Here is a 23,416-nt window from a genome sequence, read left to right as displayed (position 1 = left end):
GTTGTTTTAAAGTTGCTAGGTCAAAGAGTTTACAAACTTCCAACTGTCATAACTCGAAAAAAAACTGGCCCGATTTTCAATCGGAATGCCATTTTGATCATGATTCGGTCTCTTTATTCATACTGCATTTAAATTTTTTGCATTTAGAAAATTTTAATATTTTTCGACCATCATAGCCATGGATATATGTTGATGGTAAGGGTCCCCCCTTTGAAATTTTTAAAATTCAAAATTTTAAATCTCAAGTTTTTACTTTTAATCAACTCCTTATATCGTAATTAGTATAAAACGACACTTTAAACTTGATTCTGAGGGCTTTCATTTTTTTGTAAAAAATCATGTCAAAATGTAGAAATATTTTGACTTGTAAAGTTGCTAGATCAGAGGCTTGAGCAACTTCGAACTGTCATAACTTTGCTAAAACTTAACCGATTTTTAAGCGGAATGTCATTTTGATCATGATTTGGCCTGTAAATTAATTCTGCATTTCAATTTTCGTCATCTAGAAAATTTGGTTTTTTTTTCGATTCTAAGCCATATATCATCCAATTTTCCATACATACCCCTTGACATTTTTCAAAAATTTTGATCTCTCATAACTTCATCAAAATTTAACCGATTTTCAAACGGAATGTCAGTTTGTTTATGATTTCAGCCTCAAAATTAATTCTGCATTTCAATTTTTGTCATCTAAAAAATTTGATAAATTTTCGATTCTAAGCCATCTATCATCCAATTTTCCATACATCCATACATACCCCTTGACATTTTTTCGAAATCTTTTATCTCTCATAACTTTTCTAAAACTTAACCGATTTTTAAGCGGAATGTCATTTTGATCATTGTTTGGCCTCTTTATTTATTCTGTATTCAAATTTTTGTCATCTAAAAAATTTGATAAATTTTCGATTCTAAGCCATCTATCATCCAATTTTCCATACATACCCCTTGACATTTTTTCGAAATCTTTAATCTCTCATAACTTTTCTAAAACTTAACCGATTTTCAAGCGGAATGTCATTTTGATCATGATTTGGCCTCTTATTTCATTCTGCATTCTGCATTTTGGTCGAAGGTCTTGTGGTTTCAAAAATTCAAAATTTTAAATTTCAAATCTCAACTTTTGACCAATATACAATTTGAAGCATAAAACGGATAATTTGAGATTACAACGTGAATTTAATAGTGTAAACACTGAAGAAATTAATAAATATAGTCGTGCGTAAACAATCGAACTTTCCATTTGATAATAAAGGCAAACTGAAATGAAAATTGCCTAAAAGTGAGAGTAAATAGCAAAAAGGCAAAAAACTCAGAGATTAGAATTGAAATCTAGACATGCCAGAACTAGAAAGAAATGGGTATAGGTACTCATACCCGCATGACAGCATATTCATTAGAAATGTTAATTAAAATTCCAATCACAACAAAAACATAAACCCGACAGGGACGTCAAATGGAACGAAAGTAAAGTAAAGGAATAGAAAGAAAAGGGAAAGACAAGCAAACAGTTTTAAGTTACTTAAAGTCTTTATTATGTGTAAGAGTGGTTAACCCAGTGCCGAAGCCTTACCCTTACCCAACCTCCAGGAAAATAAAGGCCCCGGGTAACAGACCCACATCCAGATCAAGTCGGCATCGTGGCACAACATAAAGAAAATGCGAAACATTTTTAAACTTCAATGAAAATTGTTTACGCTTTTTTTATCCTATGCCATTTTTCATGCTCCCGCGAATATGTCAAATAAAAGTTGCCGCTCTCTCTTCAATTTCCCTCCACACACCCTCACACCATTCAAGAGCTCGTATTTTCTAACAAATTAATGCCATTTTATTTATTTTTTACAAATACGCCGGCAAGTTAAGGGACATCACTCAGCGAGGATTGGGGAATAAAAATAAGAGGGGAAAGTACTTTTTAAAAGCTTACCATTTCTCAACATGCCAAAGTTTTGGTCGAACAAAAAATGTATATTTCTATATATTTACCAAACAAAATAAATTTCTACAATTTCCTTTTGAATGCAAACAAATAAAAGATCTTGCTAAATGAGAATGAAAGGGTTCAGTTTTTGAGCTGCCTAAATAAGCAATTTTGTTAAATAATAATGCTGGAAATTTACATTGACTCAAAGAAAAAAACCATTAAATTGAAAATGATTATATTACATTTTTCATCATACTCAAACCTATAAAATATGCCTCAAAATATATACTATGTATATATTTATGTATAGCTCAAACTCAATTGCTTGTGGGAAATTCCTTCACTTTTGGTTCGATAGTTAAGTTCGTCCTACAAGGACCCCAATTTGTGCTGCTGAAACTTTTATGCTGATGTCACAGAAAATACTCAAAGAATTTATATTGGAACAATTTGCCTGTTACAATACTTACAAAAAATATGTCAACGATAACAACAATTTTTATTTACATTTTGACGCCAAGTGAAAAAAGAAAAAAACAAAAGTGGAAAAACTTTGTATCTTGCTAACACATGAACAGATATTGTATGTCTATCTCTCTTTATCTATCTCTATATATATCTGTCTTTGTCGCACGCTGTGCTTATGAGAACTCGTACTCGAATTCGTATTCGTATGTTAGTAGTTTAAAATTTTATGCAGTTTGGCAACATTTTTTCGCGGCAATGGTTTTGTTTGTCTACCTTACGTGTGTGTGCGTGTGTTGGTTGCGGGGGGGGAGATGAGGTGCAGGTTTGTTGTGTCAGAAAATTTGGCTGCCAACTTTTGCCTTTACCCAAAAATAAAAATAAAAACAACAACAACAATGCTGGCAAGAAATTGTTTTGGCTTCGTATGCGCAACTTTGGCCAACGTGCCATTGTTGCCCGTTTCCCTGGCAGCGGTAGAAATATTAGAAGCACGTGTGGGTCAAAATGTGTAAGACCTTTCCTTGGCAGCAGCAGCAAGTTAACAAAAAAAAAAAAAAAAAAATTATTTGAAGGCTGCCGTTAAGTGAACCTGAAAAATATATGTACGTATATGTATGCATACAAATAATGTATGTATAAGATTTCACTTCATCAGTTTCTTTTGTTGCTGGCAGCTATGAAACTTTGCCAACTTTAACTTAAATATCTGTAGCATCATCGACATGCTCTCACTTTTCTTTATTTTGCATAGTACTCTACTCTACTCTTTCTTGTTTTATCAACAGCTGTGGAAAACTTTTACGTTGCCTGTGCAATTGTTATACTTTCTGCCAATTAGGCGATTAATCTGTCTGCTGTAATAAGTTGACTCTATTGAAAGTTCTTCCTTGCGTTTCCAATAAGAAAAAGGTTTTCTTCTTAGTAGCGCACAAATTGAATCAAGGCTAGCGCAACAAAGCAAGAGCGAGATGGCAAGCTAGATAGCTGTTGAGCACTTGTGTTATCTAGCATACAGCTGATTAATATGACAGCCGCAAAAAGCTCACTCACTCTCTTACAGATCAAGAGAGCGAGCACTTAACATGCTCATGTTGAGCTTAACATTAGCATTAACAGTGTGTAAATAACATGGCGAGCCGAGCGCAGCATTTGATTCCAATTGGATTTTCAGTTTCGTTTTGATAATCGACTCGTGATCAACAAGTGAGCGAAGGGCGTGCAAAGAGCGTGAGAGAGCAAACTTAAATTTAATGCGCCAACTAAATGGAGAAAAGAGAACGAATATTGCTTATCAAAAATAACAAATCACGATAAGCAGGTGTTGTTGTTTAATTTTATATTCTCACAGCTCAATTTGGTTGCTGTGCCAAAACATAAAAGACTGCGTGTGTGTGTGCGTGTTGTTTGTGTAAGTGTGTGAGTGTGTGCGTGTGTATTAGTGCGTCAATTGCGTACTATACAATTTTGCAAGTGCTTGGCGACAGAGCGGCTGCCTCTGCTGCTGTTGCCTGTGAATCGAACGCGCCTGCAATTGTCAATATGACGTAATTTGTGTAAATAAAAGTGTGCAAGTAGCAACAACAACAACAATTGCAATGCAATTTGACTTGTAGTGAACAAAGCTGTGTTCCCGCCTGCCGCCTTCGTCCCTTGCTACGCGCATCTCAACGCCGAGATCATCGTTAAAAGCTTAGGCAGCATGTCAGCTGGAGGGGAAAAGCGACGCAGCAGCTCAGTGTCGTCGCCGTCAGCGTCGGCAGCGACGCCACAAATTGTACGCCGCAAATCGCAACGTGGAAATTGGTTTACGTAAGTTTCAAGTACTCACAGTCGACGTCGCCGTCGCCGTCGCAGCTGCCACCAAGTGGCCAATTGGTCAAGTGGGCCACCGGCAAAATGTAGGCCATTTAGGTCGCCGCTCACGTGTTAGCGGGCAGTTCAAAAGAGTGAGAGAGAGAGAGGGAGAGAGACGTAGACAGAATCTTCGGATCAACTTTATGTCAAAATAAAAACAATCAACAACAACAGCATGCATAGCAAATGAGCACAACAACAACAACAACCACACTTAAGTAAAACTGCTGCCAAAAGCATAAGAAATAAATAAACAAAACGGAAGTTGACAAAGAAAACAGAAGCAAAAAGAATATCACAAAGTCGTCGCCTCGCAGATACTCTCTAACTTTAAGCAGCTCTGATATAACAATATATTTTACATAAGTAGAAACTTGTATAGTTAAGTAGTTATTAAGAAACATTTATCATTCATTCATTAGTTTTTTTTTTATGATTACAAAACTTGAAAAAGTCATTTAAATAAATAGTATATACTCAGTCAGTCAGTTTATAGGGTCGTAAATGTCTAGCTCTATGATTTACAAACAACGTGAGCAAGTTTATAATAAATGTATTTTGCTACAATAAATATTTGGTGCGTAATAGCAGCCCATAAACAATAACAAAAAAAAAAAAGGAATTGAATAACAACACTCATACATTTAGAAATATATGTAAATATTAATGGGAATATGTGTGAGCGATAACTATGCATAGGAAATAACCCAAAGACATTTAAATAAAGTTCTTGTTGTTGTTGTTATTTAACATTATTGCTGTTGTTGTTGCATTGATAAGCAAACTCAGCTGACAGATGCTTTTGGATCAATTCTAAAGAAAACATTCCATTTGCAATTTATTTAAACAGAAAATCAATTGGTTATAAATCCAGCGTTGTTTATATAAAAAATACTTGATATGCAAACAAAGAACATTGGCAAGTCTAAGATAATGAAGTTTTCTATAGACTTGGATAATCTTATCAGCTTAGAGAGTGAGAGAGAGAGACAGATAATAGGCTAATCAGAAGCACTTTGCACCATAAGCAGAAACAAAAGAGGCTCGCAAAATTCTGATTAGCTTGCCTGCAACTTTCATCAAATGCAACGAACCACAATCGTCATTTCGAGCTTTGAAACGAGTTGAAAACTTTAAGCAAAGTTCTTGTTAAGTTCTAGTTTTTGTATAACTCGTAAAGCTCTCAATCTCACTCTCTTTCTTTCTCTCTCACTCCCGCTGTGAATGAGCCTGCTGAATGAAACTTGGCGCGAAAGTTTTCTGCTCCTTGTAATCGCTTAAGCCAATTACGAAACTTAACCTCAATTTGTAAGCAGCAACTGCAGCAGCTGCCATTCAAATTGTTTGGATACCCAGGTGGCTCTTAAAGGCATTCTTCACCAACGTTGTCACTCATTTGTTGTGCAGTTATGCACGAATATTTGTGCAAAGTTCAAGTATGGCAAAAGTTCCATTTACTTTTAACATGGCTTACAATAATTTCCCTTTCCCATTTCCGTTTCCTGTTTATGCCTGAATGCTATTAAATACCATTAATGCTGACCACCTAGCACGTTCTTATGTCTGGTCCTTCAATGGTCAACCAGCTGTCTACTTTCTCTTTCTGCTGCCCCTTCTCCATTTCTCCATTTCTCCCAACTCTGCTCCCTGTGTTTCTCCTGCTCCTTTTCATCATCTGACAGCTTATTATTTATGCATTTTGAATTTCTTAAAAGCACGTTGCACATTGAATGCTGGCTCCTTTTACCCCTCCCCTCCCCTTCCCTCCTCCTCCTCCCTCTTCCTCTCATTTTCCTTCTGCTTCTACATTAAGCTTACCTGACACCTGCTATTTCATAATTTCTGTTATTTCACACAATTTCTATTAATTCTCAAATGTATAAACATCTTTTTGTGTTGTTGTCCATGGCAGCAAATAAAACTTGAGTCCTTGTATTCATTGCCGGCATTGAAGTCCTTTGTTGGAATACAAAATGTTTTCTTATTATTAATGAGCTTTTGATGGCAAATACATGTCTGAAAAGAAACTTTCACTATAGATTCTAGAACATAGATATTGAAGATTTCAAGTAATTCTTTTGTTTTAATTAATATTTTCATTTTATTTTGCTTTACTATATTTAACTGGGACAAATTAAAAGTATCAATAATGAATTTCATAGGCTTTATGTAACTATTTTTTGCAAATAAAACAAGTGGGGAAAGGTTACAGTCCAGATACCAACCATAGGATACCCGTTACTTATTTCAATATATATAAAATTACTTTATAAAAACTACTGCATACTTTTAGGTGATTGTATTGAAATAATAACTTTATTAATAACTTTGGTTAGCTATTACTCCCGTTCTACTTGTCCGATCTTGCTGCGGTTAAGTGATGTTATAGATAATATTAATAGATAACGTTAATTACCATAAAAATTGAATGATCTCAAAAACAGTGGCTGTGGTGGCTTTGTCTGTTTGCCAAATTTGCTATCTAAGAATATACTTACACTATAGGATCTGAGATGCCTTCTTCTCACTGTTGCATACATTCCAACGAATACAATATACCCTTCTACTTATTTATTTAGTAACGGGTATAAAATAAATATGTAAATTTTTCTATAATAAATATAGAACATTTCTCAGAATCAATGATTTGTTGTTATTAACATTTCTAATTTATAATTTCAAATTGATTAACACATGAACTTTGTGACTTGGCTAATTTCAGCAGAAAGTGCTTCCATGCCGCTTATTACTACCTGGACGATCCTCCGCATCATCCCAATGCGCCTCAGGTGGACTGGGAGGTGCCCGTGAAGATTGGAGATGAGATTCGAGCTGCTGTGCCCGTAAATGAGTTTGCCAAGCATGTGGCTTCCCTGCACGCCGATGGAGACATCGGATTCAGTCGAGAGTACGAGGCCATTCAGAATGAATGCATCACCGATGACTTGGCCTGCGAGCACTCACAGCATCCGGAGAACAAGCGCAAGAATCGCTACCTTAACATTACAGCCTGTAAGTTGGCATATAAGCATTCCAGTTATCTCTTCTTGATTACGCTTTTTGCTGCATCCACAGACGATCACAGTCGCGTGCATTTGCATCCGACTCCTGGGCAAAAGAAGAACCTGGACTATATCAATGCCAACTTCATCGATGGCTATCAGAAGTCGCATGCGTTCATCGGCACCCAAGGACCGTTGCCTGATACCTTCGATTGCTTCTGGCGCATGATCTGGGAGCAGCGTGTGGCCATCATTGTGATGATCACCAATCTGGTTGAGCGTGGCAGGCGCAAGTGCGACATGTACTGGCCCAAGGATGGCGTGGAAACCTATGGTGTGATCCAGGTCAAACTGGTCGAGGAGGAGGTCATGTCCACCTACACGGTGCGAACTCTGCAGATTAAGCATCTGAAAGTAAGTAGCTTTCTTTGCATTACTTTCGTTTATTAATTGAATAAATTCTCGCTTGCAGTTGAAGAAGAAGAAGCAGTGCAATATGGAGAAACTTGTGTATCAATATCACTACACCAACTGGCCAGATCATGGCACACCGGATCATCCATTACCAGTGCTGAATTTCATCAAGAAATCCTCTGCCGCCAATCCCGCCGAGGCTGGTCCCATCGTTGTCCATTGCAGGTGAGTGTCCGGTCCGGAAAATGAGACAGGATCAGTCTAAGCTAATCCCTTGTCCTTGCAGTGCTGGCGTTGGACGCACTGGCACCTACATTGTCCTGGACGCCATGCTGAAGCAGATTCAGCAAAAGTCGATAGTCAATGTCTTTGGATTTCTGCGACACATTCGCGCACAGCGCAACTTCCTTGTCCAGACGGAGGAGCAGTACATCTTCCTGCATGACGCTCTGGTGGAGGGCATTGCCTCCGGCGAAACGAATCTGACAACCGAGCAAATTGAGGAGCTAAAGAACTGCACTCCCTACTTGGAGCAGCAGTACAAGAACATCATACAATTCCAGACAAAGGACATACACATCGCCTCGGCCATGAAACAGGTCAACTCCATCAAGAATCGTGGCGCCATCTTTCCCATCGAGGGCAGTCGTGTTCACCTGACACCCAAGCCTGGAGAGGATGGCAGTGATTATATTAACGCCTCCTGGCTGCATGGTTTCCGGCGACTACGCGACTTTATTGTCACTCAGCATCCCATGACGCATACGATAAAGGATTTCTGGCAAATGGTCTGGGATCACAATGCCCAAACCATCGTGTTGCTCTCATCGCTGGATGACATTGTAAGTGCAGCTGAATCTATAGTATTTATCACAGGGAATTAAAAAAAAGATTATTAATTTAAATTTTTATTAAAAAGATTAAAAATAAAAATTATTTGTCAATTTCTATTATAAAAATTGAAGAATGGAAATCCAGTGTAAATATTAATACCTTAAACATCCTTAATATACGTCCTTCAAGGTCGTCTAATGTATCATATGAAATATTGAGTCACACATTGTAAATATTTTTGGATTTTGGAAGTACGAAACTTTAATTTAAATATAAAATAGCTAAATAGTTATTTTTAGGGAATCAAACCGAAACAAATATAAGTTGCAGTTTCGCTTCCAATACGTCTCGAATAACTAAAATTTTAAGATGTCGTTCTATTATAAATATGACATCAGAATAAACAGACCTAGGGCAAAAATAATTTTTAACGAATTTAAAAATATTTGAATGCAGAATGTATTTAGATGCCAAATCATGATCAAAATGACATTCCGCTTGAAAATCGGTTCAGTTTTGTTCAAGTTATGACAGTTTGAAGTTGGTCAGACTGCGGATTTAGGCACTTTACAAGTCCAAATTTTTGTTCAATTTCACATGATTTTTTACAAAAAAATGAAAGGTCCCAAAATCAAGTTTAAAGTGTTGCTTTATACTAATAACGATATAAGGAGTTGATTAAAAGTGAAAACTTGTGATTTAAAATTTTGAATTTTCAAAATTTCAAAGGGGGGACCCTTAGCATTAAAATCGAATCTTGGACGAAATTAATTAAATTTTCTAAGTTAACAAAATTTAAATGCAGAATGAATTCAGAGGCCAAATCATAATAAAAATGACATTCCGTTTGAAAATCTATTCAGTTTTGATCAAGTTATGACAGTTTGAAGTTGGGCAAATCTTTGACCTAGCACTTTACCACAACCGTACCTGAATTTTCTTTCGGTTACGGTTTCAGTTCCAGTGTTATTCCCTGGTTATTCTTCAACTTTTTTATAAAATTCACCAAATAATTGTTATTTCATAAATTTTATTTCAAAAATTAAAACTGTTACGTTCCCTGATTTATCAAAAAATGCTACAAATATTTTCTTTGCAGAACTTTGCACAGTTCTGGCCGGACGAGGCCACGCCCATCGAAAGCGATTATTATCGCGTCAAATTCCTGAACAAGACGAACAAAAGCGACTATGTGAGTCGCGATTTCGTTATTCAGTCCATACAGGACGACTACGAGCTGAGTGTGAAGATGCTGCACTGCCCCAGCTGGCCAGAGATGTCCAATCCGAACAGCATCTATGACTTTATTGTCGATGTGCACGAGCGCTCGAATGATTACCGCAATGGACCCATTGTCATTGTCGACAGGTGAGTTGAGGTGTTGCCAGAGTGTTCCACAACTGTTATACTTATTGAAATTCCTTTACAGATATGGCGGAGCACAGGCGTGCACCTTCTGTGCCATCTCATCGCTGGCCATTGAGATGGAATACTGCAACACGGCGAATGTGTATCAGTATGCCAAGTTGTATCACAATAAACGTCCTGGTGTTTGGACCTCCAGCGAGGACATACGTCTCATCTACAACATTCTGTCCTATTTGCCTGGCAATCTGAATTTATTGAAGCGCACAGCGCTGCGCACTGAATTCGAGGATGTGACAACGGCAACGCCGGATCTCTATAGCAAAATCTGCAGCAACGGTAATGTTCCACACCTACAACAACAGCAGCTGCAACAACAGCAGCAACAGCTGTTGCTAGCACAGCAGCAACAACATTTGCTGCAGCTGCAAATGCAACATGAAACACAGCAACAACAGCTACAACAACAACAACAACAACAACATCTGCAACAGCAACAGCAAACACAACAAAATCTCATTAGTCATAATAGTCATCAAACAGAAGTAGGAGCCATAACAAAAACAGATACAGATACAGATACAAATACAGATACGAATACAGAATTAGGAACAGAAACAGAAACAGCTACAGCAATACCAGCAACAACAACAACAACCAATACTAATTCCTCCTTATTACCCATCTCATCATTGTTACCTCCCACAGTTGCTCCATCATCCATCACACACACATCATCAACGTCAAACAGCTCCGACCACCATACAAAAACAGTCCTAAACAATATAACATCAACAACACCAACTACACCACCTTCAGTAACAACACCAACTGCAACAACAACAACAACAATAACACCTACAAATGATCTAACCCATACTAATGCTAATCTTACCACTGTTACTAATAATGCTGCTAACTTGGTCGCTGATGCTCCGATGATTGTTGCTGCCTCTGATGATTTAAACTTGGCCCAACACCAACAACAACAAATGCTGGCGCTGATGCAACAACAAACCCAATTGCAACAACAATATAATACTCATCAACAACAACAACAACTACAACAACAATCGGATAATGCCAACTGCCTGCTGCCCACAAATGTTGATGAATTGCTCAATCCAATGAACACAATGATTCAACCGAACAACATTAACAACAACAAAAACAACAATAATCTGCAACAACAACAACAACAACTTCATGCAGCAGTCACAGATGCTCAAAACCTAGATATTGTAGCCTAAATTAACTAAAAAACAAAAACAATTTTATAATATAATGATATGAATAATTTTATATATATGTATATGCTAAGATATGATACGTCTTAATATAAAAGTAAATATAATACACAGTAATTAAATATAATTATGTATACACTTCAATGTATTTAAGCGAGTGAACTAAGCGTTTAGCGCAATATCCTTCAACTATTATTTATGATTTATTTATTGATATAATTGCTTTTATTTAATAGACCCTCCTCCACCCTTCCCATTTACCACAATGGTATTTCAATGCGGAATACATTTAATCATTATTCATATGTTTAAAGTAATTAGTCACAACTAACAAATAGTCAACAAATAAACAACTAGAAACATAGAAACAAGGCACAGAATTATATTACATAATATCGATAAAAGTTACGCTAATGTAGCTTAACGCACAAAGTGAATGGATAGTTCCCCACATACGAGAATAATATAAATAATAATAAAAAGTAATAATACTTAAATCCCATATTTTGTTAATATTCGTTACATTTACACTTAAATGTTGTCTATTTGTGCCATGCTCTAATATTTAGTTGAAATCAGGTCTTAAATGCCAGTTAACCAATGAGCATTAATTGTTTTATCGTTTGCAAAATTAAATTCATTCAATGTCCGTCCTAGAATCTGTTATTGATACTGTTTTCTGCTCACACTTTTATCAATTAATTGTTAAACTTGATGCAATTGAATTATACAAAAAAAAAAACAAATTTAATAACTTAGCGAAAATTATGCGAATTTAATAGACGAAAAAGTGAACATAAAACATACACATATTCAAGAGTTAACGAATACGAATAATGTCAAATATGTATTTTCCCAGGCACGTACACAAAATATTTTTCAAATTAAAATTAAACCAAGCACTTAATGAGCACATCACTGTAAATCCTAAAACAATTGAACTAATCACAAAACACCGACGCATCACAATTGTAAATATATTTAAAATAAAGACCGTAAAAATGCATGAAAGAATCAGAAAAATAATTAATGTTTAAGACGGGCCCAAATACTGGACTGGATTGTTCTGAACCGGCTCTTAATACTATAAATATTGTAAAAATAAAAATATATTATATGATAAAATTGCTTAGCGTCTAGTATTTAAGAACTTATTATTTGTAAAACAGATCGCAAGCAAAGTATTACTAAAATATAAATTCATGTGAAAAACTCGAAAGATAAAAATTGGTAAATATTAAAAAATTGTTTTTCTCACTTGTGGAATATGGAAAAGCATAAAAAATCAAATAAGAAGTGCATTTCTTAACGGCTCCAGAAATGGGAAACGAGATTTAAAATACAAACATACCCAGCTTCTTAAGATATAATATGTATTACAATGCGAAGTAATACTCCGTGTCCCATTTCCCAATCTTGTACAGACAAATATGATATCGAACTTTTGTTTTGTCTTAGTTTTGCACTTTTGAATTGCCATGGCTCATATATAGATATATATTTAAATAACAAATTATATAAATATATATTTCTAAGTACGATGAATCAATGGATTACGCATGTACAAGTTTTCATGGTAGCCCTATAAGTAAATAGTATTAATTGCATAAGAGCAGGGTGTTATTATTACGATTAGTTGGGTTCTAAACAGCTGTACAATACCCCACATTAATGCTTGAGTCAGTTTTGCGCCCTGTTCCATCGACTCGACATTTAAGCAACTAGAAAGTAATCGATTTACACATTTGTAAGTAAATATACATATGTATTTACTGATAAAAATGTTTTAAAGACTGGTTTTTTGTAAACATTATCTTAAGCAGGTATACTGATTATGATTATAATGTATAATTGCATTTGACCTTTAATGCTTATTGATTTGCCCACGTCAGCCAGATTGGTTTTCATTTAATGCTACAAGGTATACCAAAAGTTCATGTCTGTTAACCAGCTAAAAATCCATTGAAATTTGCTTTAGATCTGGAAATACCGAAGATATCAGTGAACGCAAATATATTTTTTAATTTTGTCAAAATGAACTTACAGGTATATATTGATTCATGCTGCGTTTCCATATTGAATTAAAAAACCACATAAATGAAAATGAACATTTGAACCTAACGACCAATTTTAAAATTATGTTTATTAAAAAGAGACCCTTTTACAGTTAAGTGATTAAGAAACAATTTATGTGTATGTATTTATATCCCAAAGGCTTGTAAATTCTCATACTAAAGGCAAACTAGAATGCTTCATCTGTAATATAAAAACCATATTATTTCAACTAAACGATAACTAAAGCATTTTAACTAATACAAAACAAACAGAGTAGCTTTTAGATATACATAATTGTATGTAATACTATAAATTGAATTGAATGAATGAGAATATTTGTAAATGACAGCCAAATAAACCTTGACGAATCTGGCGAGTAATATCCCAGAAAATGTGAAGAATACAAGATCCGAAACTATACAAAACAAAACAGAAAAACACTGCACACACTTCTCGAGCAAGGAAACCTTTCCAAGACTAACTACCTTCACAAATCATATATAATTAATATAAATATTATCTAATTGACGGTGTTATGCAATTTATAAATGTGATGAATGTCAAACTTAAGCGTATAAAACTCAAACAAAACAGAAAACCCTACAAAACAAAAAAAAAATACAACCGATTAGTAAGAAAGCTGAATGTAGCGAAAACTTAAGTAAGCATAACCGACGATTTTAGAGCTAAGCGATATGCAAATGGATACAAAAGAGCAGCCCATAGTTTTTAAAGGGAATTACAGAGTAGCAGCAAAATAAAAATCAAGCAGAGCAAAGTAGAGCATCGGCAAGTCGAAGTCGAATGAAGTAAACGGATATAAGAGAAAGAATCAGAAAATAGAAAACTTGTTGAAAGCTTCAAGTAGTGCACGAGGAAAGCATATGAACCGATGCATAAGAAACAGTATCTCGATATATATTAAAATGAAATAAGTTTATGTATTGTATGTACACGTAAGTTATGGTTAAGCCAATGAAAAGTTGATGTGGATGCAAAACGAAACTTATAAAACTAAAGAAAATGCAAATAAAAATAAAGAACATCTGATTACGCACATGTGTAGTACATTTAAATCGGTGAACGCGTTTGCAGAGTAAATTCAACTTGCATCAGGCCAAAATGACTGCGTGCCAGCACGTCTGGAGTCCATGATAAGAGCAATCCGCTCTTGTCCTTTTGCTCAGTATCAAAGAGCATGTTAACCATATATAGTCTCAGTTTTGTATAGACAAAACGCTGCTTGATTGGTGGAATTGTCTGCACAGGCGCTTGACGCACATATGGCTCAAAATGTCCATCTTTGTGACGTTGAAAGGAGCGTTCCAGCTGCAGACAGAGCTAATAAAGAGGAAAAACCAATTAGTGTCTTGGTCAGGATGTTGTTGAGACTATATACACACATTACGACTACTGAAGATGCGCTTCACAGTGTGCGAAGCGCTAAAATGCCAAACATATTTGCTGAGACCTTTGTGTTTGCCAGTCTCAATGACGGCGACCTTATGAAGTGGACGATGCTTGATTCCAGCACTGAAACTCTTGCAAAAATGGGAGAAGGTTTCCTAAAAGTAGCAAGAAAAAAGGAGTAGTTGCAGGGAATCAAACCGAAACAAATATAGGTTACGGTTTCGGTTCCGGTAAGTCCCGAAATAACTATTTTGGTAAAAGGTTCTATTTAAGTTTATTTCTTTCAGTACCGGTACATAGAGAAAAAACAATTTTTTACGAATTCTCCAATATTTGAATGCAGAATGTATTTAGAGGCCAAATCATGATCAAAATGACATTCCGCTTGAAAATCGGTTCAGTTTTGATCAAGTTATGACAGTTTGAAGTTGGTCAGACTGCGGACTTAGTCACTTTACAAGTCAAAATTTTTGTTCAATTTGGCATGATTTTTTACAAAAAAATGAAAGGTGTCCGAATCAAGTTTAAAGTGATGTTTTACACTAATTACGATATAGGGAGTTGATTAAGAGTGAAAACTTGGGATTTAAAATTTTGAATTTTCAAAATTTCAAAGGGGGGACCCTTACCATCGATATCGAATCTTGGTCAAAAATAATTAAATTTTCTAAATGAACAAAATTTAAATGCAGAATGAATTTAGAGGCCAAATCATGATCAAAATGACATTCCGATTGAAAATCGGTTTAGTTTTGAACAAGTTATGACAGTTTGAAGTTGGTCAACTCTTTAACCGTACCGGTATAAGCGTTTTGGTATTCGGTTCTGGACAGAGAATTTATTTTGGTTACGGTCTCAGATGCGGTACTAAAAATGAAACGGTTAGTTTCGGTTAACGGTTCCGGAATCGGTTTTGGTGTTATTCCCTGAGTAGTTGGATTGTCTAGGATAATCGGTAGCATACCTTGTGAACATGAAGGCTGTGCTGCACCAAGCGCCTGCTTACTGCCGCCTGTTCTGGCACAGGCTCAATGGAGTCATTGATCAGTTCTATCACATAATCCAGCCAGGCCTCATAGGCCAACGCTGGCTCCACCTCCACTCCTACAGCTTCAACAGCGGCTGTACCCGTGGATTCATTTACAATAAGCGTACGTTTCGCTGGCAAGGGCGGCTGCTTACGAGTCTTTACTTCGTTGACAATTTCGGATGCTTTGATGGCCGACTCTTTGATCACAGAAATGGTGGGCAATTCAATAGGTGGCAGCTGATTGGTTGTCGTTGGTGGCGCATTTGTAAAAATGGGCGGAGGCGCCAATATGTTGAAAGGTTCACTGACCAACGGCAGCTCAATATCTTCGCTGCACAAATCAATTTGATCAGTCAGTTGATACTGATCCATCAGCTCAATATTGCAGTCTGTCAGCTCCAGGTGTTGATTCTGCTGTTCGGCATATATGTCATAATTGGACAGGAGCTGAGCATCGTTGGCATAGCGGACCACAGCACTGCTGTTGGCACTGTTCTGGGCAGGCGTAGAATCCACATTGTAAACAACATCGGGAAGCTCTTCCGGCAGAGGCAGCAGCTGTAATGGAAACAAATATGTATCTATGTTATAGTTATATATTCGTTTACTTGAACCATCTTACGTCAGTAACAGTCTCACAGCATTCGTCGTCAAAGATGTAAATGTCCTCATGCGGATCAATGTCACCGCCAATGTTGATGCTTAAGCTCAAACGCAAATCATCGTGTGTGACCTCGCCCAGAGGTGTTTCCAACTTGGCGGGCATCCAAAAGGATTGCAGAGATTTCGTAAAGTTGCCATAGACCGTTTTACCCTGCGGCGAACTTAGAATTCCAGCCAAGACGAGCAGCAAATGATCACAAATCTCATCCTGCATGACTAGCGAGTTGTCCGGTTCCACAATGATCTTAAGTTTGCGACAGGCACAGGCATAGGTGCCCTTTTTGGTGGACAAACCATTAGCCAGTGCGGTAACATGCAGATGCTCAGCTGGAAACGTATTCGAGCGTTCACATTTCACCACAAAAGTGGTGGCATTCAAGCGTTGCACCGCTGGCATCTGCTCCTGCTCCTCGGCGATCTTGTACTGCTGCCAGAGCTGTTGTTTTTGCTCCAGGCTTATGTTGAGATTCCAGAGCACCTCCCGCGACACTGTATACACCAGCGCCTTGGGCATCTGTTCACTGCATTCTCGGCAGGCTTTGATGTGCTTGCAGTTGTTGTCATTCCTACACGCATCCACATGACAGACCGCTTTGCTGGACACAACGGCTGCATTCGGTTGCAGTGACAATGTCACATCCTCAATGCAAACAAAATTCCGGGGTTGTGCATCCTGCTCCCGTTCCTTTGTACGCAGTGAGTACACAGCACAGCCGGTTCGCCGACAGACCAGCTGCACTCCATCAAATACATTCTTATTTTGTGGACACACAGGATTGCGACACAGAAGCGCACGACTGCCATTAATAGTTCCACAACTTAGACATTTTCTGATACCACGCAGTGTAGCTGTCTTAATCTTGGCCGGCTCGCGTACCTTTGGCTCCTTCTCTGGTGTACATGCAGTTCCTGGGAACCGTGCGCATTGGTGCAATTGCTTCGGAGAAAAACTTGACATCTTTCTTCAATGTTTTCGACTTCAGCATTTTCAAATGCGATTTGTTTGGGGGCTGCCACCCTGCCCATATTTCCGATCTGGCAACTTTTTGAGCAGAGATGCGACGGCACAGCTGATTTCAAAGGGCTGCCAGCTTGACTTCATTTTCAAATGCGCAAACAGACCGATGGTACATGTAACTATCGATAACTCTAAAGTTGGGCTCGCAATTTAAAAACGAAAACAAAGGAAACTAAAATTAATTTGATATTTAAATGTTTATTAAATCAATTTACAGTCTTTCAGCAGGCCTCTGTAAACTCTTTAAGCTATCGAATCCAACCTGTGCTTCTATCCAACGTGCCACTGTCAGCAGCAGTTGTTCATTTAAACTGTTGCTCATTATTTGTAGGCTGAGCGGCAATCCAGCCTTTGACAAGCGCACGGGAATTGAAATCGCTGGAATACCTGCCATGTTGGCGGGCTGTGTACAAAAGTCCTGCACGGCACACTGATCACGATTGCTCTGTGTGATAAAGTCCTTGTAAAGCGGTGCATCACTTAGCGTTGTGGGTGTTAGCAGTAAATCAACCTTTTCAAAATCCTCTTGAGCCTCAAAGACACGGCTGAAGTCTTCCGCAATCAATCGACGTACACGCAACGCTTTCTCAAAATAGTGATCATAGTTTTTGCGCAAAAGCAGAAAGTTTCCCGTCAAAATACGTGTCTTGACCACTTGATTGAAGCCCTCCGCCCGAGATTGAGCATAGAGCTGTTCCGTGCTGCGTTCATCGGCGGCACGATGTCCATACTCGATGCCATCGTAACGAGCCATGTTACTCGCAACCTCGCACTGATTTAGAATCGAATAGACGAATATACTGGCCGCTGTGTGGGGCAGTGACACCTGACGCACCCTAGCACCTGCACTCTCCAGTAAATCGGCCACCTTGGTCCAGGTTTCCAGCACCTCGACAGACAGTCCGTCGCAGTGATATTCCTTTGGTATCCCAATCCGCACAGATCGCAAATCAATTTGATCCACTTCTGGTAACTGCAACTTATTGAATGGCTGTTGTATGCTCGTCGAGTCCATGGAATCCGGACCGGCTACCGCATTCAGCACATCGACGCAGTCGCCAACGGAACGTGCAAATATACCTGGCACATCCATTGAGTTGACCAGTGGAATTAATCCATGTCGCGAGCATAGGCCATACGTAGGCTTAAGACCCACCACTCCACAATATGAAGCTGGATTTCTTGTTGATCCACCCGTATCAGATCCGATTGCTCTAGAATGCACAAATAAATAATAATAGTTTATACTCTATTTAATATGCATTAATTCCAAATGCAACAAGTTCACAATGACTTAGAAATTATTGCATTAGTCACTAAAATTTGAATCAATAAAGTTATTCCGTTTTTCAATTTGAATTTACTTAAAATATAATTAAGTCACTTCGATAAGTTGATAGCCAACATGAATTCATCGATGTACGCTCTTTCGATTGTTAAAAAAAACACAGCTGACATTTAAAGGCAGAACGGTCACACTGCGCCAAAAACGAACGTAGAGACTGCCAAAATTTACGAAAATTACGAACATTTTAGCGTTCTGAAGCGATGTCTGCGCTTTTTCGCCTAACCAGCCGCGCCGTGGCGCTTCAGCGCTCTGTGGCGCTCAATCAAGCGATTGCTTTGCGTGCGTGCCGCAGCATCAACACGTCGCCGAAGAAGGACGAGACGGTTGCAGCACCAGCCAGCGTTACAACCGAAGACTTTGCCAATCCCAGCCCTAAAAATTGGATGAGCTATGGCTTTGACTACAAAACCGAAGCGGAGGATCGCAAGGCAACCAAGTCCACATTCTTTGTTACTGTGACACTCTGCCTGGTATGGGGAACATTCTACTGGGCATATTTGCCCGACACGCAACTTCGCAGCTGGGCACAACGCGAAGGTTTCCTCGAGCTGCGTCGCCGCGAACAGGCAGGCATTGATTTGGTCAGCCCCGACTACGTGGACAAAGCTAGCATAGTGCTGCCTTCCGACGAGGATCTCGGCAATACGGAAATTATCATTTAAACAATTAGTGCACTATCCCTTAGTTTGTTTTGTAAGCGAATGTTATGTAATTGCGAAAAGCTGGTGTCCAAAATGCTGCCTCGCTCATCAGGCCTGTCAATAAAATTGCATATTACGGCATGAAATCTTGTAGTGAAATGTAGCCATGAAAATCATAGCAATTAATTTACACCATCTAATGATTTCGGTTTTTTTAAGACTAGCGAGCTGCGCGTTGAGGTTAGAGAGAGTAACAAAAATGTAAACAAATGATTTTTTGTACTCACGCATAACACAAACCCGCTGCAACAGCTGATGCTGAGCCACCAGAGCTGCCTCCCGCTATTCTCCAGTTGTCCTGGCTCAAGTCCTCGCTCCATATATTCTTCGTTGGCCCATAAATAGAATCCACAGTGCCAGCGCCCATGGCAAACTGATCCATGTTAGTTTTACCAACTAAAACAGCTCCCGCTTGACGTAACCGTGCACTCATCGTCGAATCGTAGGGCGGCACAAAATCCTTAAGCATGCTACAGGATTGAATGATTTTAACACTTTTAAAGTAAGTATATCTATCCATATACCGGGAGGCACATGTAGTGGGCACATTAGTGGTGCAAAAGTTATCCTTGATGGCAATAGTGACACCATCCAGGTCGCCAATTGGTTGCTTCTTTGTATAGCGTTGCACAGACTCATTGGCCTGCTGAAGAGCTTGCTCCGGTGTGACGCACACAAAGGCATTCAAAGTCTTAAGCTTGGCGGCATCTTCCAGCGCCTGCTCCGCCACTGTGAGTGGAGACAATTGACCATTGATGTAACCGGCAGTCAGCTGAAATTTCAGTCATTTGAAAATCCAGACAAGAACTTGCAAATATTCCGTACCTGTTTAATGCTCAACTGCACGTGACGTCTCATTGTTATATTTAATCTGTAATTCAAAAATTCTTATGCTTTTATTTAAAAAAGAACATGATAAACAAAAGAAGTGCACAGCCTTTTTTATATTTTGGCCATCAACAGTTTTATTGCCGGCACCCTGTCAACTAGGGATGGGCATAATATCGATAATTTCAAATTTGACTGCAGCTTTTGAAAGGCGGGAATATCTTGAAAACCATTTTATCTGACTAACAAGTAATACACATATATATTTCTTAAAACATTCTACATTACTAAACAATTCGACTACATATTACGCCTTATTCAATACATTAGACTGAGATTTAATCATCTCAATACTTTTTTGACTTTCTTCGCCATGTACTGTAGTTATATTAAGAGAAGTGTTTGCATCCAATGGTTCCTCTTTCTTTATCTCCAGTTTAATGGCAATAGAAGACGGTTCTTCGTCTTCAGTCTCAGATTCGCATTTCTGTAGATGATAAAAAAAGACACATTAATTATAATTATATTGAGAAATAAAACTAATTGCAAAGTATAATAATGAAATGGTACATGCAGGATATGATTTGAGTTAGTGGAGTAGATCGTCGAACCAAGGCATTTCTTCAATGCCTTCGAGAATATTCATAATATCATCATCGACTTGATTTAATTCAAAACTTGATTCGATTTGGATGTCATTTGAACTTGGAGTTGCAATTGCTTCTTCGCCTTGATTCGAAACTTGCTCTTGATTTTCAAGACTTAATCCACGATCGTTCAAATAGGGATCTTCGAGCCCCAGCCCCAGTTCACTACAGTCCATGTTCAGTAGCATGGCATAGTTCTCATCAATAGAATTAGCCAGATCTTCGGCTATATCATTGTCAAAATTAAATATACCGTTTGTCAAGTCCAATAGATTCCCAGACTCATTAGAATCAACGGTTCGTTCACCATCACCATCACCGTCACTGTTATAACTATCCGCACTGCGGCCTGCTGCAAATATACTTTCGCTCTTCGAGGTGCTCGGCACTCCATAAAACTATGAGGAGGGAGGGGGGTGAAAGGTCGGTCTTTTATTCAAATTTCGATCACAAGCTTGTTCATTTAACGCTACGAAATACTTATGTATGCGTGTAAGTCTAGCTATGACTATATAGTAAGTATATATACTACAGCACTACCAACTGATTTAGGTATAAATGCTGTCTGTATGTATCATCTGATTTGTTTTATGAATATGCAAATATGTTAACGTATGTATGCTTTAAGTGTGTATACAAATGGTGTACAAGGCTTATTTAGGTGCTAGTGGTATTGGTAGTGGATTTGGTAGTGGTATTGGTAGTAGTTAGGCTCAGCCTCTGTTTAACGCACCTTTTGTATGTACTGACGCTTGGCAGTCGCCACGTTCAAATGGAGAACACAAGTGGAGTCCTCGAGAATGCTAGCCACTGGTTCTTGGCACACAACCCCACTACGCTCAACGCCACAGGCGCGATACAGCACCTGACGTTTATCTTCAAGAATGTGCTTGCGACAATGCTTGCAACATGGCAGTGTTCGTTCCCCACACTTGACGCCGCCCTCGGTAAAGATGCACTTGGGCTGACTGGAAGATTTGGCTGACAGCAAGGTGTCACGTGTGCGTTTCTCCTTCATCTTCTTATACAGAACCGCCTCCATGCCCTGTCTGCGATGATAGCCGTTCAATGCCTTCAGTTGCTCATACAATTTGCGCTCGTGCGGTGTCTCCTTGAGTTGATCATGAATGCTGCCTGTAATTGAAGGTACAAAGTATAAAAACAGTTGCATCACGTTTGCTAAATCTACAAATTATTTACAGTATGTCTCCCGCTCGCGGCGAATGTCGTGCAAATAGCTGCGTCGTCGCTGCTTAAAGACGTGTTGCAAGTGTGTGATCTGATCTCGATACAATCCCTGTAACTTGATCAACTTCAGCTCAGATAGACGCACTGCCTCGGCACGGGTGTAGACACCAGCATGTCTGCAATTATTATTGTTAAACACGTTATATTCAGAGAAAAGTATTGTTACTCACTTGAGTGGATCATCTTCCTCCGAGTCGACGCTCTCGTAGTCCGATTCGAAGAATTCTAGATCTCGTGCAGTGTTCCTTAGACATGGTGGGTCGTCATCGTTGCTGGAGCTGTCCGAGGCATAATCCAAGATGCGACGACGCTTTCGCACGCTTGCCACAACCTGTCCAATGCTATTCGTATGATCCTCATTGACTGCAGGACATTTGAAGATTATAAACAATTTCACAATATAGCGAAATGTCACTTACCAAACGGTGTCACGTGCGGCGATACGACATCAATCTCATCATCGTCCGGTTCGGGTTTGGGCAGCTCCGGTTTGATGTCCTCCACATTAATGTGATGCGATAAATTGTTCAGTAGTGTCTCATTAGTCTCGACCCGACTGCGCAAGCGACCCACGGACAAGTGAGTCTTTTGCAATTGTGTCTGACGATTGTGCTCGAAGCACAGTGTTGTTAAAATCTGTTCCTTTTTGGTGTCAAGCTTGGGCACAGCATTGGTGCACTTCCTCCCGTTGGGATACACATGTGTACACTGGCGGTAATTGGCGCGCGGATCGCGCAAAATGTGACGAATGCAATACTCATATCCATCCAGGCGCATCAAACTACATTCGTATGTGGGATTGCTGCAGTACTTAATCTTGGCCAGCTCGCTGTGTATTTGATCGCGCAGCTTTTGCTCCTTCTCTGGTGTACATGCAGTTCCCGAGAACCGCGCGCATTGGCGCAATTGGTTCGGAGAAAAACTTGACATCTTTTCTTCAATATTTTTTTCAGCTGCGACTGATTTTCCAACGACAGAACTGAAAATTAGAGTTGTATCGAATCGTTCGGAATAAGTTCTATTGAGCAAACCACTAAAGTGAATAAACGAACTAAATCGCTGATTTTGGGTCATTTAGTTCAAAGACAGTTCGTTCAGTGAACGAAAAGTGTCGTTTTTCGGCGCAGCGTCCTTAAACAGAGTGTTCCCACTCCAGTAAAACTTCCCGATCTGGTTTGATTTTTTTAAATTTAATTTCCTTTACCAGGTATTCTGAAATTTTTTACCTTTTATCAAAAAAATTGTTTTTTTTTAGTTCATATATTCGAATTTTAGATTTTTGTCAAATTTATTAATTTTTTATTCAGTTATTGCATTTTTTATATCGGCAAAATAAGTTGACCATCGATAACAAATA

The 23,416-nt window shown here is 38.5% G+C and overlaps 5 protein-coding genes across 9 annotated transcripts in view; 2 read left to right on the top strand and 3 right to left on the bottom strand.

Moving 5' to 3' along the window:
* Positions 1-13,919, top strand: part of LOC117792899 (tyrosine-protein phosphatase 99A) — a 31,730-nt gene extending 17,811 nt beyond the window's left edge. Inside the window, exons 6-12 of one of the 4 annotated variants that reach the window (XM_034633209.1) lie at positions 6,972-7,261; positions 7,325-7,665; positions 7,724-7,890; positions 7,952-8,507; positions 9,599-9,867; positions 9,929-10,203; positions 10,573-13,919. In XM_034633209.1, coding sequence (XP_034489100.1) covers positions 6,972-7,261; positions 7,325-7,665; positions 7,724-7,890; positions 7,952-8,507; positions 9,599-9,867; positions 9,929-10,203; positions 10,573-11,114 — 2,440 coding nt within the window. In that variant the 3' untranslated portion in view covers positions 11,115-13,919. Of the gene's footprint in view, positions 1-3,770; positions 4,205-6,971; positions 7,262-7,324; positions 7,666-7,723; positions 7,891-7,951; positions 8,508-9,598; positions 9,868-9,928 lie in introns of those variants that run through there. The other 3 variants (XM_034633210.1, XM_034633211.1, XM_034633208.1) reach the window with 3 other exon arrangements.
* Positions 13,920-14,216: 297 nt separating this feature from the next.
* Positions 14,217-17,227, bottom strand: LOC117789497 (uncharacterized protein C2orf42 homolog). The gene is made up of 4 exons (XM_034628527.1): positions 16,229-17,227; positions 15,541-16,164; positions 14,570-14,731; positions 14,217-14,507 (listed from the first exon to the last, which is right to left on the bottom strand). The coding sequence occupies exons 1-4, from the start codon at positions 17,225-17,227 to the stop codon at positions 14,238-14,240; spliced, it is 2,055 nt and encodes a 684-aa protein (XP_034484418.1). The 3' UTR covers positions 14,217-14,237.
* Positions 17,228-17,465: 238 nt separating this feature from the next.
* On the bottom strand, positions 17,466-20,314 carry LOC117789765 (glutamyl-tRNA(Gln) amidotransferase subunit A, mitochondrial). Its single transcript, XM_034628897.1, has 4 exons — positions 20,162-20,314; positions 19,861-20,108; positions 19,564-19,806; positions 17,466-18,501 (listed from the first exon to the last, which is right to left on the bottom strand). Exons 1-4 carry the CDS (start codon positions 20,192-20,194, stop codon positions 17,499-17,501), a joined length of 1,527 nt encoding a protein of 508 aa, XP_034484788.1. The 5' UTR covers positions 20,195-20,314; the 3' UTR covers positions 17,466-17,498.
* LOC117789767 (NADH dehydrogenase [ubiquinone] 1 beta subcomplex subunit 11, mitochondrial) lies at positions 18,770-19,422 on the top strand. Its single transcript, XM_034628900.1, has one exon. It carries the CDS (start codon positions 18,836-18,838, stop codon positions 19,295-19,297), a length of 462 nt encoding a protein of 153 aa, XP_034484791.1. The 5' UTR covers positions 18,770-18,835; the 3' UTR covers positions 19,298-19,422.
* An 87-nt stretch (positions 20,315-20,401) lies between the features above and the next one.
* LOC117789766 (KAT8 regulatory NSL complex subunit 2) lies at positions 20,402-23,071 on the bottom strand. Of its 2 annotated transcripts, XM_034628899.1 has the most exons (6): positions 22,479-23,071; positions 22,230-22,422; positions 22,012-22,175; positions 21,545-21,945; positions 20,739-21,209; positions 20,581-20,651 (listed from the first exon to the last, which is right to left on the bottom strand). In XM_034628899.1, the coding sequence occupies exons 1-5, from the start codon at positions 22,987-22,989 to the stop codon at positions 20,754-20,756; spliced, it is 1,725 nt and encodes a 574-aa protein (XP_034484790.1). In that variant the 5' UTR covers positions 22,990-23,071; the 3' UTR covers positions 20,581-20,651; positions 20,739-20,753. The 2 variants fall into 2 exon arrangements, with proteins under 2 accessions (XP_034484789.1, XP_034484790.1); XM_034628898.1 differs by lacking the exon at positions 20,739-21,209 and having other exon boundaries at positions 20,402-20,651; positions 22,479-23,063.
* Positions 23,072-23,416: the final 345 nt, after the last annotated feature.

This window comes from Drosophila innubila (genome assembly GCF_004354385.1).
Source record: "Drosophila innubila isolate TH190305 chromosome 3R unlocalized genomic scaffold, UK_Dinn_1.0 2_E_3R, whole genome shotgun sequence".
NCBI lineage: Eukaryota > Metazoa > Arthropoda > Insecta > Diptera > Drosophilidae > Drosophila > Drosophila innubila.
Note: the sequence above shows the minus strand (reverse complement) of the source record. Positions and strands in the feature narration are given on the sequence as shown.